At 37.2% G+C, this 17,018-nt stretch overlaps 3 protein-coding genes across 10 annotated transcripts; 2 read left to right on the forward strand and 1 right to left on the reverse strand.

The window, feature by feature from the left end:
* Positions 1-4,888, forward strand: LOC117627260 (protein RBL). 8 transcript variants are annotated; one of them, XM_034359244.1, is made up of 7 exons: positions 63-287; positions 438-536; positions 1,114-2,201; positions 2,272-2,533; positions 3,167-3,240; positions 4,123-4,154; positions 4,245-4,888. In XM_034359244.1, the coding sequence occupies exons 1-5, from the start codon at positions 269-271 to the stop codon at positions 3,235-3,237; spliced, it is 1,539 nt and encodes a 512-aa protein (XP_034215135.1). In that variant the 5' UTR covers positions 63-268; the 3' UTR covers positions 3,238-3,240; positions 4,123-4,154; positions 4,245-4,888. The 8 variants fall into 8 exon arrangements, with proteins under 8 accessions (XP_034215130.1, XP_034215136.1, XP_034215135.1 ...); XM_034359246.1 differs by having other exon boundaries at positions 4,270-4,888; XM_034359239.1 differs by lacking the exon at positions 4,123-4,154 and having other exon boundaries at positions 1-287; positions 4,205-4,888.
* A 162-nt stretch (positions 4,889-5,050) lies between these two features.
* Positions 5,051-9,344, forward strand: LOC117627259 (putative glycerol-3-phosphate transporter 4). The gene is made up of 3 exons (XM_034359238.1): positions 5,051-6,618; positions 7,887-8,432; positions 8,810-9,344. Exons 1-3 carry the CDS (start codon positions 5,583-5,585, stop codon positions 8,845-8,847), a joined length of 1,620 nt encoding a protein of 539 aa, XP_034215129.1. The 5' UTR covers positions 5,051-5,582; the 3' UTR covers positions 8,848-9,344.
* Positions 9,345-13,189: 3,845 nt separating this feature from the next.
* Positions 13,190-13,558, reverse strand: LOC117628906 (WAG22 antigen-like). The gene has a single exon (XM_034361450.1). The coding sequence runs from the start codon at positions 13,556-13,558 to the stop codon at positions 13,190-13,192; it is 369 nt and encodes a 122-aa protein (XP_034217341.1).
* Positions 13,559-17,018: the final 3,460 nt, after the last annotated feature.

Here is a 17,018-nt window from a genome sequence, read left to right on the forward strand (position 1 = left end):
CTTCCATCCAACCAAAATCCCTTTCCACTTTTTAGGTTGAAATTATTTCATCAACTAACTCCATCCAGCCGCTCATTCCTCTTTCAAAAACAAACACATCCTACTCATCTTGCAGTCGACGGCCTTGTCTCCTGATTAAGGTGCACTCCTTAATCCTACTGCACGCTTCTTCTTTCAAAATCTCCACCAAGTCCCAGATCTCCAACCGACCCGACCCGACCCGACCGGAGGAGGGCAGAGGACCTGGTTGTGTAAACTCATAAAGGCGATGAACGCTTCGATAATCGGCAAGCCTCTCTTTCTTTCTCGCTCTCCAGAGTTCACTTTTAATTGAAAGATTTGCTTTTTCTTTTTCTTTTTCCTTGAATGGGTTTTTGAACAAAGTAAAAAAATAAGTGTGTAATTAATTAATCAATTGTAATTCGTATTTGGTGAAGACCCATTGCAAGGAGATTTCCCAGAAGTGATAGAGGAGTATTTGGAACATGGGGTTATGAAATGCATCGCCTTTAATCGCCGTGGTACCCTTCTTGCTGGTAAAGTTTCTACCTTTCTCCACCCCCTTCGTTTTTTTTTATGAACTTTTTTTCGTTAGAATGTAAGTGCTTTGGGCAATGGGGCAATATGGCAATACGAGTATTTCAAAAAATCTGATTTTCTGTTTGTGTTCTTTTAGTTTTGTCTTGCTGTTTGTGGGTTCCTTTTTGCTTAAGAAATGGCTTATTCATAAATAAGAAGAAGGCTGTAACTTTGGTTGCACATTGGGTGGAGAAACACCATTGTCAGTTTATACGCCACTCACTTCTTCTTCTTCGTCCACAATTTGTACTTTTGAAACGAATATGAGGAGTTGAATCCACAATTTGTGACAAAGTAGAATTGCTAGCTATCCAATTTAAGGATCAAGCAGATGCATTATGGAACCAGAATTTTTTTAGGTGTTGATGCCTTTTAGTGTCAAATTTTGCAGGCTGTAATTTCAGGAAATCTTCAAATTAAATTTATTCTTTGCATTCATTACATTCCTCTTGGCATTTGGTGCACTCAAATCTTTACCGGAGATATTCCAACTATTCTTCTGTGCTGATGCTTCATTTTGATATTCTTGATCAGCTGGGTGCTCTGATGGAAATTGTGTCATATGGGATTTTGAGACCAGGGGTATTGCTAAGGAGCTTCGTGATAAAGACTGTGTTGCTGCCATAACTAGTGTATGTTGGTCAAAGTATGGCCATCGCATTCTCGTGTCTGCTGCTGACAAGTCGTTGACACTATGGGATGTTGTCAGTGGTGAGAAAATCACTAGAACGATACTCCAACAAACCCCTCTACAAGCTCGGCTACATCCTGGTTCCTCTACTCCATCTCTCTGCTTGGCATGCCCCCTCTCATCTGCTCCCATCATTGTTGACTTGAATGCAGGAAGCACAACTGTTCTTCCAGTTTCCATTCCTGACGTTAACCCAGGACTTGCCCCTTCATCACGGAACAAAATTTCTGATGGCACTCCTTTTTCTCCTACTGCCGCTTGCTTTAATAAGTATGGGGATCTGGTTTATGCGGGGAACTCGAAAGGTGAAATACTTTTAATAGATTACAAAAGTGTCCAAGTGCGTGCCATGGTTCCTGTTTCTGGAGGTTCTGTGATTAAGAACATAGTGTTCAGCAGGAATGGACAGTATCTGCTTACAAATTCAAACGATAGAACAATCAGGATCTATGAGAACCTTCTCCCCTCGAAAGATGGACTTAAAGCCCTAGGTGACCTAAATGTGACCCAGGATGGGATTGATGATAGTGTTGAGAAGTTGAAAGCAGTTGGATCGAAATGCTTAACCCTTTTCCGTGAGTTTCAAGATGCCATCACAAAGATGCATTGGAAAGCACCTTGTTTCAGTGGTGATGGTGAGTGGGTGATTGGCGGTTCTGCAAGCAAAGGGGAACACAAGATTTACATATGGGATAGGGCCGGGCATCTTGTGAAAATTCTGGAAGGGCCAAAGGAAGCCTTGATAGATTTAGTATGGCATCCTGTTCACCCAATTGTTGTCTCTGTTTCACTGACTGGTTTGGTTTATATCTGGGCCAAAGATTACACTGAGAACTGGAGTGCATTTGCTCCTGATTTCAAAGAGCTTGAGGAAAATGAGGAATATGTAGAACGAGAAGATGAATTTGATCTGATCCCTGAAACTGAAAAGGTGAGAAGAAATTAAAATCTGGGCAGAGTTTTTGTTTATTTATGTGTGTAATAAAAAATTATTTTTTCAGGTGAAAGAATCTGATGTTAATGAAGATGATGAAGTTGATATTGTGACAGTGGAGAAGGATTCAGCTTTCAGTGATTCAGATATGTCACAGGAGGAGCTATGCTTTTTACCTGCAATTCCTTATCCTGATGTTCCTGAGCAGCAAGATAAGTGCATAGAAAGTTCATCGAAGTTGGTGGATAGCAATAATTCTGGCTCCCCCATTTCAGAAGAGGGCCGACCAAATGGACGTGCAAATAATCATGCATCAAGTCCACTTGAAGGTAAGCTTATGCATTGCATGCATATTTGTGTTTTTTGAGTTTGGTTTTTTTCAATGGCTTAAATTCAAATTCACAACCCCACAACTAACTATTTTTTCTTTTCTTTTTCTGTTTTAAAAAAAAAGCAATTTTTTTAATGAATATGTGAAACAGTACAATAAAGCTAAACCAGTAGTGCGTCTATCAGGCATAAAATTAACATGCCAATAGGGTGATAACAAACAATAACATTTGGGTTTCACCTTTAAATAATAGATGGTCAAGATTCTTGCGTCCGTTTTTCTCATCACACACAAATGAGGTAACAACCAACATTAGGCCTTCTCCTTTGAATAATATCACTAAATCAAACCCCACTAGTCAGCGTAATCTATGAGGTTTTGGCGTTGTTGCTTAAAAAAAGAAGCAAAACACTGAGTTCAAAACTCTGATCTTGAGTTTGAAACCCTTGATTACTAATGTGATCCTGTCACCCAACATATAAAGCTCTAGTGATGATTTAACTACACATTGAGCTTGTAATTAGATTTTAACTGTTCTTTTTTCTTCCATGTTTTACTGGATAAATTGGCTCTTATCCAACAATATATGTCTCCAGTTTTCCTCCCATATATTTATGTGTCTCTATTACAGAGGATGCTGGTGCGACACGGTTGAAAAGAAAACGGAAGCCTTCTGAGAAGGGGATGGAGTTTCAGGCTTAGAAGGTGAGGAAACCCTTTAAAGTCTTCTGTTAGATCATCATAACTTGAACATAAGCCTGTAGTCAGGGTTGTTGTAATAATATTCATGGGGATGATGTAACCAGTAAATGATAGGTTGTTAAAATTTTCTTTTGTATTTTTCTATTTTCTTCAAAGTTAATTACAATCACGTCATTATGAAATTAGGATCTGGTTAAAAGATTTCTAAATTGTAAACCAAAATATATTGGACAACTTTTCTTTTTTGACTCATCAAGTACTAGGATTTTTTCTTTTGGATGCATCAGTGGTTTCTGGGGTATTTAAGTTTCATTCAAAATTTCCACACCTTAACAAGTTTTTGTGGATTCCATAAATTTTTATGATATATTCACCATTCTACTACTTGTTTATGTAAATCCAGACTAAAGATGTTTTCTTAAATCTGGACTGCCGATATATCTAACAATAAAATTTTAAGCTAGACGATGGTGCATCACTGCTGTCATCGCTTTTCTTTCTTTCAAAAAATAAAAATAAAACCTTGCTTACTGTATGAACTTCATTTGAAACTATATGTGCTGGTATTCTAATTTTCATAGATTTGGTTCTGCCATCTGTGTTAGTGATTGTTAGTTTTCTCAAATTTCTGCACACCATGAACTTCATGGTAAGTGGTGAAACTCTTTGTTTACAATCTTCATGCTTGCTCTTTTAACAGTAAAGCTTTTCAGGTTCTATAGGGTTCTAAATTGTTTGTATCTTGATATTGAGTGGATTGTAACCCAAAAAAAAATATATATATATATTTTTTAGCAACATATAGGAGAACAAGACCTGGGAGAAAAAAAGCAAAACAAAAAGTTCCAATTATAGATTCCTTATTGTGGTATTGTACCTTGACAGGTAGCACTTATATTTATATATCCTTCCCAAAGGTAAGGGACCTGTGTTTTATTGATGTCTGCCTTATTTTTATGTTCTGCAGTCTTCAACAACAGCAAAATGACCACAATTAATGTTACAAGGTATGACAATCTCTTGCATCTCCAGACTTGGTACCTATTACAGTGGCAAGGACAAAATATTGTGATGACTCATGGGCCAAGTATTACATTGCTCCAGCAAATCAACGTCGAATTCAATCAACTGGCACCCTCGAGTATTCTGCTCTCTCTTTCCACCGATGGGCACCTTGCTCTGTTTTACAGGGAATTTTAAGCTCCCATGAATATAGTACTTTTTGGAATGAGCATAGCGCCAGGGAAGAGGCTCAGTCTCAGAGTTACTTGCGCCGTGGTACTGCGATTACTTGGACCGGAAGCTTATGAGCTCTTTTGTTCCAAAGAACATGTCAAGCATATGCCTGTCTCTTCACCTCCGTAGCACCCGTGGAAAAATTCCTATTTGGAAAAGTTGATTCGGATTTTGAGCTTTGCGGGCATTTTCTTACAGAATTTAGGGTGATTAGAAGAGCTCTAGATGATTTTTGTGTATGTTGTATGATTAAATCATCTGTGTGTTTGACAAAGCGGCTTACATAAGCTTAGTTCAGTAAAAATGACCAAATTTGATCCTCATAGTATGGGTGTATTTCCGTTAGGGTTTTATCTATGGTATCCTTGTACATAAGCTTAGTTCAGTAAAGAATTCGCCAATTTGTTGGAGTTTATTTAGGTTTTGTTTTCAATTAGGTCTCTCTGCCTTAATGACCTACATGCGCCTCTTTTGATTAATTGATGGATTCTTTAATCATTTCTTATTAGGAAAATGTTAGGCGTATTATATTTTTATACCATATTGTTTACTACCTTTCTAATAATGATGAATCTCATTGTATTAGTGGGTTTCATTTTTATTAAAGATGTATAAAAATGTGGTAAGTTTAACGTTACTCTTCTTTTATTGTTCACATGCGTGATTCATACATCCCAAGACCCACCAGCAACCGCCACGTGTCTTACGCGGCAGAGCAATTACGCACACACTATTCGATAAGCGATCATCCAACGTGGCACAAAAATCGACATGGTAAATAGCGTGGCGCCCAAGCACAGTAGAACGAGTTCGAATACTCACGCTTCGCCACGTATACTCCCCCTTGCTCATGCTCTGCCCCCACCCCGTCCTGTACGCTTTCCCTCTCATCGTCTCGACGATGCAAACCAGTGAAATTTTGGCTCTTAATAGCTTTCACTATGGTTCTTCAATTCAATAGGGTCACGTTTTCTCTCTCAGATGAATGTGGGTTTTCTTGGATTTGAAAGATGAATGTGATATGAAGGTGGTGGCGCAGGGTTTGTGAAAGGAAATTTTTGTTCTCTTTGGTTTTGGTTTTTTCTTGCTTTTTGTGGGGTTTTGAGAGGATGTCTCATAGTTCTGATACAAGGAGAGAAATCCCACCTGGGATTTTGCTTATTAGAAGCATTAGAGGCAAAGATTGGAGTCTTTCTACATATAGATATGTGATTTTGCTTGTTACTTTCATAGCTTATGCATGCTACCATGCTTCAAGAAAACCCAGTAGTATAGTGAAAAGTGTTTTGTATCCTGACCCCAACAAAGGCACAGGCTTAGGCTTGGACCCCTTGTTTGGCAGGGTTTTTGTTAAGGAAGAGTTTGGAGGTAATGGGAATTATAGGTTGATAGAGAAGGGTTGGGCTCCGTTTAATGGAACTGACGGGACGTCGAAGTTGGGAGAGATTGATCTTGCATTTCTTGCATGTTACTCTTTGGGAATGTATGCTGCTGGGCATTTGGGAGATACATTGGACCTCCGGTTGTTCTTGACAGCCGGGATGATTGGGAGTGGCATTTTTGTTGCACTATTTGGGATGGGATACTTTTGGAATGTTCATGTGTTTGGTTTTTATCTTGGGATGCAAATGGTTGCTGGGTTATTCCAAGCAACTGGCTGGCCTTCGGTTGTTGCTGTGATTGGTAATTGGTTTGGAAAGGGGAAGAGGGGTTTGATTATGGGTATATGGAATGCACATACTTCCATTGGGAATATTAGTGGCTCACTTCTTGCTGCTAGTGTTCTGGACTATGGGTGGGGTTGGTGTTTTATAGTTCCAGGTGCTTTTATTGCAGTGGGAGGTGTAATGGTTTTCTTCTTCTTGGCTCCATATCCCGAGGACATTGGATTTTCTTTCCCACAAGGTTCCCCTTCTGATTTGGAGGCAAACCCTAAGGACGAAGAAGCTAATGTAAGAAAAGAAACTACAGAGGAAGATGAAACACAAACTATTAACCGAGCTGGGTCTGTGAGCAGGACAAGTGTTGGGCTTCTTGAAGCTTGTCTAATACCAGGAGTTATACCCTTTGCGCTGTGCCTCTTCTTCTCAAAGCTTGTGGCCTACACGTTTCTGTACTGGCTGCCATTTTATTTAAGTCAGACAGGTAATTTATCCCTCATAGATTTTATAGACAATCTTGATTGACTGGTATGATTTGAAACTGTAAGATTTTGAAATGCTGTCTGGATTGCCAGATAACTTCTGCTTTTTTCTTTACTATTTAATTTAGAATAAGAAGATTCAAAACATTGCAAGCACTATCGGTTGTTATTAACATTCAAGAATATGTTGGCAGAAGAGTGGTGTACTAGGGTCTAGGGCCTCTCTGTTATAAACACAAAATAAACTTCTCTCTGTATCTTATGTCTCATTCTTTCTGATCTTTGCAGTTGTGTGTGTTCATTTGGTTTGCTTGATATAGATTAATGCCCCATTACCTAATAGCTTAAGCTTTTGGAGTCAGACCTCTGGTTTGCATGTGGTCAGGGGTTTCAAACCCCATTCCACACTTTTTTTTTTTGTTGGTTTGCAAGGTGCAAGGCAGGACTGCAGCTAGATGTCTCTCTCTTTTACTGCATTTCTCTGCCTATCCACGTATAGGATGGGGCTGCTGTCTGTTGGTTGTCTAGCAGATTTTACATATTTCCCTTATTTTTGTTTCATTCCAGCAGGTTCTAAAAGTGAGAGTAATAAACTTATTATCTTTAAACATCCTATGAATGGTAGTCGTTGTGATCATTGAAGAATTATTGGTTATAGTAATTAAGGCTGTCTTCAGTAATTATTTTCCAAATATTTAAAGATTAGAAGTTACCTTTTGGCAATAAGTTAGATTTACCGAATCGGAGATGGAAATATGCCATGAGCTTCTAGTTGACAATCTGTATTTTAACAAATAGGTGTTCAGGTGCGTTTTTTGTCCACTTCCTTTGAGGTTCACTAACTGAATACGCAACTTGTTTTGACTATTGCAAAGAATGTAGCCTGCACCAGTTTATGAGTACTAGTTTATCTTTGAGTGGTTTATCTGGTTCTCAACAGTGTTTTGAGTACTAGTAACAACGAGGCAATGTGTCTTATGACAAAGCTGCTATTGTGTATATCGCTATGACGTGTCCCTAAATGTTTATGTTGATCTTATGCATGAGTGCATCTGTACTTTTGTGGATTGCAATTTCCAATTGTCTGTTCGAAACTTACTTGAATTGAATGTCATCGTCCTCCATAAGTGTTGTTCTTTTCCAGACATTGCCATTGGCAATTGATCACTTCCAGGCAACACCAGTCACATCTTGTTTTTTGAGGTATTATTTAAAATCTTCATGCATCTAATATAAGGTTCCCATCTTGTTCTCTCTTTTGCTTTTGCAGAAATAGGAGGAGAATATGTTTCTGTAAAATCTGCTGGAAACCTCTCCACTTTGTTCGATGTAGGGGGCATAGTTGGTGGAATCCTTGCTGGCTACATATCTGATAAACTTAATGCTCGAGCTACCACAGCAGCCAGCTTCATGTGTGCTGCAATTCCAGCAATGCTTTTATATCGCAGATATGGCAGTATTTCACACAATATCAACATTGCACTTATGATGGTCGCTGGCTTGTTTATTAATGGGCCCTATGCACTTATCACCACTGCGGTATCTGCAGACCTTGGTACGCACAGTTCGCTTAGAGGGGATTCTCGAGCACTGGCAACAGTTACTGCCATAATTGATGGTACTGGATCAGTTGGTGCAGCTTTTGGCCCTCTTCTTACTGGTTTCCTTTCAACAAAGGGATGGGATGCAGTATTTGTGATGTTAATGATTTGTGCTCTTATTGCGGCACTTCTTTTATCACGTTTGGTTATGGCTGAAATTGCTGAGAAGACTTGCAAACAAGTTCCTGTATCCGGTGGGCGACAAAGTTCCAGAGGTAATACTTCTTGTATTGTTCGCTTTATAAACAACTTCCTTCCCACCTCATCTCCAGCCAACACTGATGATACAAATGTCTGGATGGTCGGTGTAACCAATTCTATCTATGTTCAAAAACCTTATTTTGAGAAATGGACCAGATCATGATTATTACAAAAAAACTTTTTGACTCTGGATAATCTCCTAGTAACCTTAGAGCATTAATGGTATTTAGCGGTAAGCGTCTCTTACATGATAGAACCATCCTGGTCAGTGGGGATGTGTTCAACAAGTAGTGGATTACAATGATAAATAATTTTCAGTTCGTAGAACAAAATTTTCACTATTTGGATGATAATGCTGATTTTGAACTACTGGTATTCTTTTCTTCTGCAGCTCCTGCATCCCAACCACTTCTAAGTGATCGACGATGATACTAAGGGATGCCCTCAAGAAGCTTCATCATATGCCGGAAATCATGAAAAACAAGCTTCGTTATGTTGATAAATTCAAGCACAACTTGTAGGTGATAATTTGTGGTCTTGAGAAACAAATTTCTTTGGCCATATTACAAAACGAAACATAAGCATCAGTTTACGTCAAAGCTGAAAGGCTTCAGAAGTAGAGCTTTTTTAGCACCCATGTTGGTGTTCATTTTCTGTAATATATGCAAAATAATAAGCAGTTTTTAGATTTTGCTTACTTTGAGTAATTGCTGTCCAATCTGGGTGAATTTTGTTTACAGATAATGCTGAAGATAGAATTCAATATTTTCTTTGAACTTTACCCTTTTGGGTGACAATCCTTTATTTACCGTTTAGAAACCGAACTTGGCGGCAGTGATGCTGTTTGGTTTTCTGTCAAGTTCAAAGCATTTATATTTGTAGGGTTAAAACTTTGCTTTTTATACCAGTCAACATTTTCTCCAAGCTCAATTGTCATTTCTACATATTAATTCAGGTTTGGAAGTAATTGTTTGCCAAACCTCAATAACTCCTTCTGTTGCGTTCTTTTTTATGTGTGTGTGTGTTTTTTTTTTTTTGGAATACAAGCGATAGTATTACAAGGAGGAGGGAGGATTTCTCACACACACTACCAAGGTGCCAAGAGAGTTCAAACTTGAGACCGTTTGTTTGCAAGTCAATGTCTTTTTTTACTGGACTAGACCCCGTCGGCTCCTTTTGATGTTTAAGTAACAAGTAAGTTGTTGAAAATTGACTGTAAAAAAGTTGTTAACTGTGTTACACTTTCAGAGTAATAATGAAAACAAATAGTAATGGGATTAACAATCATGGATCAATTCCCATAAGTCAAGTCAATTGAAAACTTACCTCCCACATTTACTCTGAGAGTTTGATACTTTACTAAATAAAACAAAAAGAAGAGAACAGAAAAGAGAACTAATGTTTACTGAATTAATTTGCAAGCTGTGAAACTAAACGAACACTTTAATAGCAATCATAGAACTTAAAAAAGAAAGAACTTCTGCAATAAAATCACATAAGTAAAGCTAGCTCTGTTTAGGAGACTGAAACTTTACTAAAAATCTAAAGATGGGTGCATAAAAAACCAAACATAGCTCAATCACGATTAATCATATTGTTTTCTGTGGCAAGTAATATTCCTCTTCTTCCCCTTTCAATTCATGAATATGTTCCCTAATCTGTGGCCCTACCATTGTGATGACACCTCATAAAAATGCTACAAACCCTACATTTGGCTCAAAATAACGGGCAGCATAAAAGTTCTTATTCCAACCCAAAGACATAAAGATATATGCATATCTTTGCTCACCCAAAAAAATTCTTAGGATGGTGAAGATGTTGTGAAGTGTAGATAAATACACAATCTCTAAGTGCAGAGGTTCGGAATTATGTCGATATTGCAGATGCTGTCAATATTGTCGATTTTCTACAGTAATAGTTCCTGTTTGAGAACACTCTTGCAGCTTCTAGTGAAGAATTTTTTCAACTTTCCCCTAAATTTGAACAACTAATATTGGCCGTCGTCGGAAAGTTGGGTGTGCCATAATAAAAATCTAAAAACAAGATGCCATTTGTGGGGCCTAGTAGCTACTATCTAGGACTTGATTTGGTGTAAAGTTTTGTGTTGGATCTTGTCTTAGTTAAGTAAAGCATTTTAGTGCTCTTTCATATGCCAAATAGTTAACACAGTATTTCACTCATGTCCTGTGTCTGTAGGCTGTAGCAATAGAGAAAGTATGTCGTTTTGAAAGCTTCAACTCAGACATAGCCATCAATCTCTATCATCAATGTTGGAGATTACAATAAATAAATAAACAAATCATACCCTTTTTTCCATCATTGTATACAATTATTGGTTTTTAAAAATCATTATTTAATAAACTTAATTATATAAACATTATCAAAACTAGCAAAATTACCCCATCCATCACAAATAGTAGTCTTTATAAAACTTTACATGAATAGGGAAATTTGCATCTTCGTAGGGATGTGCCAAATCCAAGTTAGGAAAAAAAACGTTACGATGAAGTGGAGACATGTCGACATGTCGACATGCAGACTGTGTGAGGTCATGCAATTGTCTATTTATTACCGGTTGACATGCCTCTCACAGTACGTCGTCACTTTCTTCTTATTAAAAAGAAAATAGAGAAAACTATCTTATATATTTTAATATATTTCAAGATTGCTAGATTCAAGCTCATGTTGATCATGTACATGAATAAACGGGATGATGACTGTTCTTGATAGAAAGTAGATAAAATGTCAGAATGAAGGCATGGAATTGTTACTGCAGGCTGCAGTGCTTTCCCTTTCTTATCCACTCACTCCTTGCAAACAGCTGAGGCTAGATATCCATCGAATTTCCATATATGCAAATCAAAATCCAAAGCACAAATTTTAATTTTTCCTCAACACCTCCACATGAAAATTTCATTTGGAAATTTTATACCATTGTTGAAAATAATTCGTAAGGTATTCTAAAGGGTGTCCCTCAATAGAAGAGGACTATATACATATATATGATGAGTTCATTTTAATATAATGAAATGTTGAGTAATGCTATATTGTCACATACTTACGTCATGAAATCGTAAAGCCTAATACATTTTTATATGAATCGACGATCTTAATTAATTTATAATCTGACAACATAATCACGGGCAAAACATTATGGGCTGCAGGCCAAAGAGGTTTTTGGGGAAAAAAAATAAAACTTATATTTTGACTTGTTTTATATATAACTTAGTACGTATTAACTTATTAAGGTTCAAAAAAGTCAAATTCTTTATGAATTTAGTTGCAGGGCAACGATAAAAATAGGTACACTTTCAATTCTCGTTGAACATATTTTCATTTTGATAATATATTTTTAGTTGCATTTATTATATTTGGTTTATATAAATATATAATTTTATTTCTAAAAAAAAATTTATAAAAACTGTAAGTACTAAAAAAAAAAAAGATTCCCGTTGAAAAATTCATAGTTCCACCCTTTGTGCATAATATCTACTTCAAGACTACATATCAGAACAGAAAAATAAAATAGATGAAGCAATTAATGATTTATTATATGCCTGAATGAATACTTGCAATCTCATTGATGTGAGTTATATACCAAAATTTAGGGTTTTCCTCAAATTATTGTATGTTGGTGGCTGCTTTTGTCACTGTGATTCCCGTGCAAGTTTGGTGGGACAAAGTTACCCAGAAAGTCTATGCGGTGTGTGCCCACAACACAATGCGCAAGACGAAGTCCCCAAATGACTTTTATAATTTACAGTCTCCCCAACGACAAGTGAGTGGAAACATTAAAAAGAAAAAGAAAAAGAAAAATTATACAAATCAATCAATGTCCACCACAATTTTGCGCAGCTTCCTCTCTGTCTCAGCTCAGTCTTTATTCTGTGATGGGAAATTGCTTTTGGGACAGGTTGGTTCATGGCAGTTTCATGCTTTTAAGTTAATGTCTGGGAAAATAAAATATTTTCTTGTTGGGGAAATGATGCTTGCCAAATTCATACACCTATACGTTAATAATGAACGCATAGGTCCATTCTTTTGCTGTGCAAATTTTGTATCGATATAGTCTCGCTATCATAAGGACAGTTCATCCTTTAATAATGAACGAATATCATGTCTGAAAAAGAATTGATATTTTTAATAAAATATCGCTATATTTACGATTTTATACAGTCCTAATCTCTTGGACTATAGAGACTCAAGAGATTTGTGGTCACTCACCGTTGGATGTAAATTCAACGGTTCACTCATTCTTGCACTTATTTTAAGAAACTTTTTTGAACTATTAGATTAATATCCAACGGTGAGTGACCACAATTTCTTGAACTCTTGTGATCCAAAAGATCGAGACTGTATAATTATAATATCATCGATATCTCTATATTTACCATTAAAATTCTACTCTCGTTATCTCTTATTTTGTAAACTAGTGTCATCAAAATAATTTGTAGACTACTGACAAAACCAAAAAAGGTCATTCTCAATGCATAGGTGTCAACCAGCTGCAATTGTGCTATGAAATTCCAAGCACTCAAAGTTTGCCACAATAAAGATTCTGTACTCCTTTACTCTATATATCAACCTCACCTCTCCAACCCCTATTCCTCACATAATTCTCTCTCTCTCTCTCTCTCACTGTGTCTCAGCTCTTGCTCCATCCAACCTTATTCTCCATTTCTGTGGCACTCCAGTTTCACAGAGCCATGGCTCTCACACGTGCCATGCTCAGCCTCGCAATGTTACTAGCTCTTGTAGCATTGTCCATGGCTCAAGGCCCAGCCTCGGCACCAAAATATTTCAAACCCTCCAAGCCAAAGCCGCCGCCGACCGCCGCCTCACCGACGACCCCCATCGCCTCTCCACCGACATATATGGCGGCAACACCTCCATCAACCACCGCATCGCCGCCACCTAGTACCGTTGGAGCTACTCCTCCCACCACCTCAGCCACCCCACCAACCACCGCAACGCCCCCGTCCATGGTGGCTACACCACCAACTGCTGCCGCCCCACCTATGGAAGCAAGCAGCCCAACAAGCCCAGGCCCAGCAAGCCCAGGCCCAGCAAGTCCAGGCCCATCTAACACACCACCTGCACCAGCTGCACCGGGACCCGGCTCATCTACAGGATCCTCCATTGCAGAGCCACCAGCCCCAGTCCCATCCAGTCCAGACTCAGGTGCTTTTGTTCATGGGATCAGCATGGCCTTGGTGGCATTCTTGGGTGGAGTTGCGCTAGTCCTTGCTTAGAACACAGGCTCTCCTTTGAAATTAATTTATGTAGATTTAGATTAATTAGTATATCTGTGTATTCTTTGTTTTCCTATAATTTATTGTTACCCCCCTTCTTTTCTTTTTAAAATTTTCTTTTGGGTTTGGGTTGGTTTTGTTGATGGTTTTTGGGAGGTCCATTGTGATTTATGAGAGGGTGCAGGGTGTTTGGACACATTTGTTGGATCTACTTAATAGCTCTTCTTTTGTAGCATTTTCATGATGACTAGACGAATAATAAGAGAGATCCATGATTCTTGTTTGTGTTTCCTAAGTTTTAATTAACTCTACATTCATAAATCCGGTGATACATAATAATTCCGATTCACAGTCTAACAATCTAACATATTTAATTAATAGTTGAATTCACGGTCTAATGAAAAAACATTAATTTTAATCTTATGTTGCCACACAATGCTAAGCAGGCTTTAGAATCTAATCTAAGTTTACCCAAATCATTCTTCTTCCTATGTACTTTAATTTTATCATTATTAAGGGTTTTTTTTTTCTTTTTTTCATGTCACAAAAAGATGTTTTTGGACTCCTGGCTCTAGTGGTTGGATGGATTCTTAATGAATTGTAATATATCTTTTGCATAAGACCATTTGATACATACACTGATACACATAATCATACACTAAAACTGTGAGATAAAGGTGCATGGGAGAATATACCAAACAGCTTTAAAAAAACTCAACCAATTAATTACAAAAGGAGAAAAAAAAAGGAGGAAAAAGAAAAAGAAATTTAGATGCCCTAGTAAAAGGGGTAGTTGGCTTGCTGGAATTGGTAGATGGTGAAGTGATGCATTGGTGCAAATGGTGTCATTGGTGTGTAGTGGAATTGGTGGGGAAGGAATGAGGGAGGGAAAGTTTTTATTTTTATTTTTTTTTGGGGGGTTCTTGAGGGGAAAAAAGGGTTAGGTGGTAGGATTATGTGGAAGAAATGGGATGGTGAAATGCTTTTGGGGATAGGATGGTGTCCTTTGGATTTTTATTTTTCAATTTTTGTTATTGTGGGTTAGAAGGGTTAAGGGAGAAGGGGCCTCTGGTGGTGAAAGCATAGGGAATGAATGGTCATTGAAGGTGGGGCTAAGTATGCAAGTGACAAAAGAACATGAATTGGAAAGTGAGATGTGCACATGGTTTTTTAGCCCCACAAACATAATAGAGAGAGAGAGAGAGAGAGAGAAGAGAGTTTTCCAGTTCTAGCTCACATGGCTTGTAAATCGATTCAAATACAGCTTGATGTTGTACTGTGTTTTGGGATTTAGTTATTGTGCATTTTGGTGTATTTATGGAAAATACTTGCTTTATTCTTAGAAAGTAGGAACTCTTACTATTTTTATCAATCACAGTTTGACATGTGTGTAGAAATTTTTCTTTTTATGTTTTTCTTGATTATTTTTGCATATGTGTCAAATTATAATCTACAGAAAGTTGGAATGCCTCCTTCCCAAGCAATGTCCTTTCATCAATACAACTCAAGATCATGTGTTTAGTTCATCTCTTCTTAAGAATTTGAGGTTCTGTTGGGACCTCAAAATTCTGACCTAGAGACTCCAAATCCTAAATTTAAACCATAGCTCGAAACCTCACATATGATTAGATCTTGTGTTTGAATTCTGAATATATATATATATAAGGGTTAAATATCCTTTTGGTCACTAGTTGTACATAAAAATTCAATTTGGTCACTGAGAAAAAAAATTTAGCCAAATTGGTCACTGTGTTTCCCAAAGTTTACAATTTATAGACATTTTGTTATCTTCCGTTAAGTGCAGTTTTTATTTTTATTTTTTTAGGAAGCACGTTCAATATTCTTCCTCTAACTCAACGAGTTAGGGTATGTTGTGCTATTAAGGTTTAACAAATTGGGGGAAAGCTTGGGTTCAAATCAAAATTGTGAGGTATAAGGTCACGGATTGGATGCTATATTGAAGCCTGAATCGATTGAGCGATAACTGTATTGTGACTTTGGATGGCAAGGAAATGTAATGAAGGTGATATAGCACCAAAATATATTGTTAAGTTGTTGATTTCATTTTAATTTGGTTTGGCTTTTTATTTTTGCTTACATACATCATAATTTTGATTTCAACCCAGGATTTACCTCAATTTGTTGACGAAATGCAGTGACCAAATTGAATTTTCGCGTAAAACCCAATCACCAAAAAAAAAAAACTTGTATTGTTCATTACATTAATAATTTCAATTTTTTGCAATCAAACAATAGAATCACTTTCATTCCATTCCCATTCTTCTATATTCTTTCTATACCAACCAAACACCACCTTATTTCTGCAATTTGATTATGGGAAGTACCCGTCATGGTGGAGAAGTTAATTTATATAAGTCACAAGGAAAGGATGCGTTCCATGCTTTGGTGATTAGATTCTTAAAGCAAATATGAGTTATGTCGTTTCATGAGAAAGAAAAAAAATATATTAAGCATTGGATACCATTTGAAAAAGCTAACACTCAAGATTCATCCTTTGCCTTTTTCTAGCTATGAAGAAATAACACCAAAACCAATCGTTCCCTCTAAAAGCCTTTAGAAAACATGTCAAGCTAAACATGCATGGTTTGATTTGGGACCCGGAGTTTCTCCTCACTAAGGTACAAACCAACGTCTCCTTCTTCCTTCCTCTTGTTTGGGACACCATAGCATGGAACCCATGACTAATAGGCATGTTTTCATGGAACCTAAGGAGCTTATTTTTGCTTTGAACATATAGGTCCTTAACTTTGTCAAATTGAAACGTTAAAACTTTTCCAAATGAAACTAGTATGAGCTTGATCCTCTACATGTCACATAGTGCATGTGACAATGCAAGGGTGAGCCTTATGCTAGGTTGCAGTTCACTTATTATATATACTATTCTCTCAATTCGAGCTTATGGACGTGCCAATAAATTTATTTTATTTTTATTCATATAGAATTTTTGTTAAGAAAATGATGCCACAAAGCTCGTACGGTGAGACAGACAACACTTAATATAGTGGCATTTTCAATGTTGATGGGTTTTACTTGGTTGGACAGCAGGGCAGGACCTCACATCAAATAAAGGTGCTCAATGCAATGTTTTTTTGGTCAAAAGGAAAATTTCATTGCCAAGTAAAGAGCATCCAACTCTGCCACGCAGGAGCTCAATTTCGTAAGTCGGTAAAAGAAAAGCAGGTGTTTAATGCATTTACATGTAAAATAGGGATACATTTGCTGAGTTGAATTATGTGATTGGATAAGATTTATAATTCTGGTTAAATATTTAATGGCTTAAAAACAATATTGATCGAAAAATATCAAATTGTACTAAGTTTAAATGTA

The sequence above is a fragment of the Prunus dulcis genome, chromosome 5 (assembly GCF_902201215.1).
Source record: "Prunus dulcis chromosome 5, ALMONDv2, whole genome shotgun sequence".
Classification (NCBI taxonomy): domain Eukaryota; kingdom Viridiplantae; phylum Streptophyta; class Magnoliopsida; order Rosales; family Rosaceae; genus Prunus; species Prunus dulcis.

Coding starts and splice junctions, on each gene's coding strand:
- LOC117627260 (XM_034359239.1), top strand. Junction 2,202..2,271: donor TGATCCCTGAAACTGAAAAG/GTGAGAAGAAAT, acceptor TTATTTTTTCAG/GTGAAAGAATCTGATGTTAA. Junction 2,534..3,166: donor TGCATCAAGTCCACTTGAAG/GTAAGCTTATGC, acceptor TCTCTATTACAG/AGGATGCTGGTGCGACACGG.
- LOC117628906 (XM_034361450.1), bottom strand. CDS start 13,558: ATGGAGGATCCTGTAGATGAGCCGGGTCCCGGTGCAGCTGGTGCAGGT.
- LOC117627259 (XM_034359238.1), top strand. CDS start 5,583: ATGTCTCATAGTTCTGATACAAGGAGAGAAATCCCACCTGGGATTTTG. Junction 6,619..7,886: donor ATTTTATTTAAGTCAGACAG/GTAATTTATCCC, acceptor TTGCTTTTGCAG/AAATAGGAGGAGAATATGTT. Junction 8,433..8,809: donor TGGGCGACAAAGTTCCAGAG/GTAATACTTCTT, acceptor TTTCTTCTGCAG/CTCCTGCATCCCAACCACTT.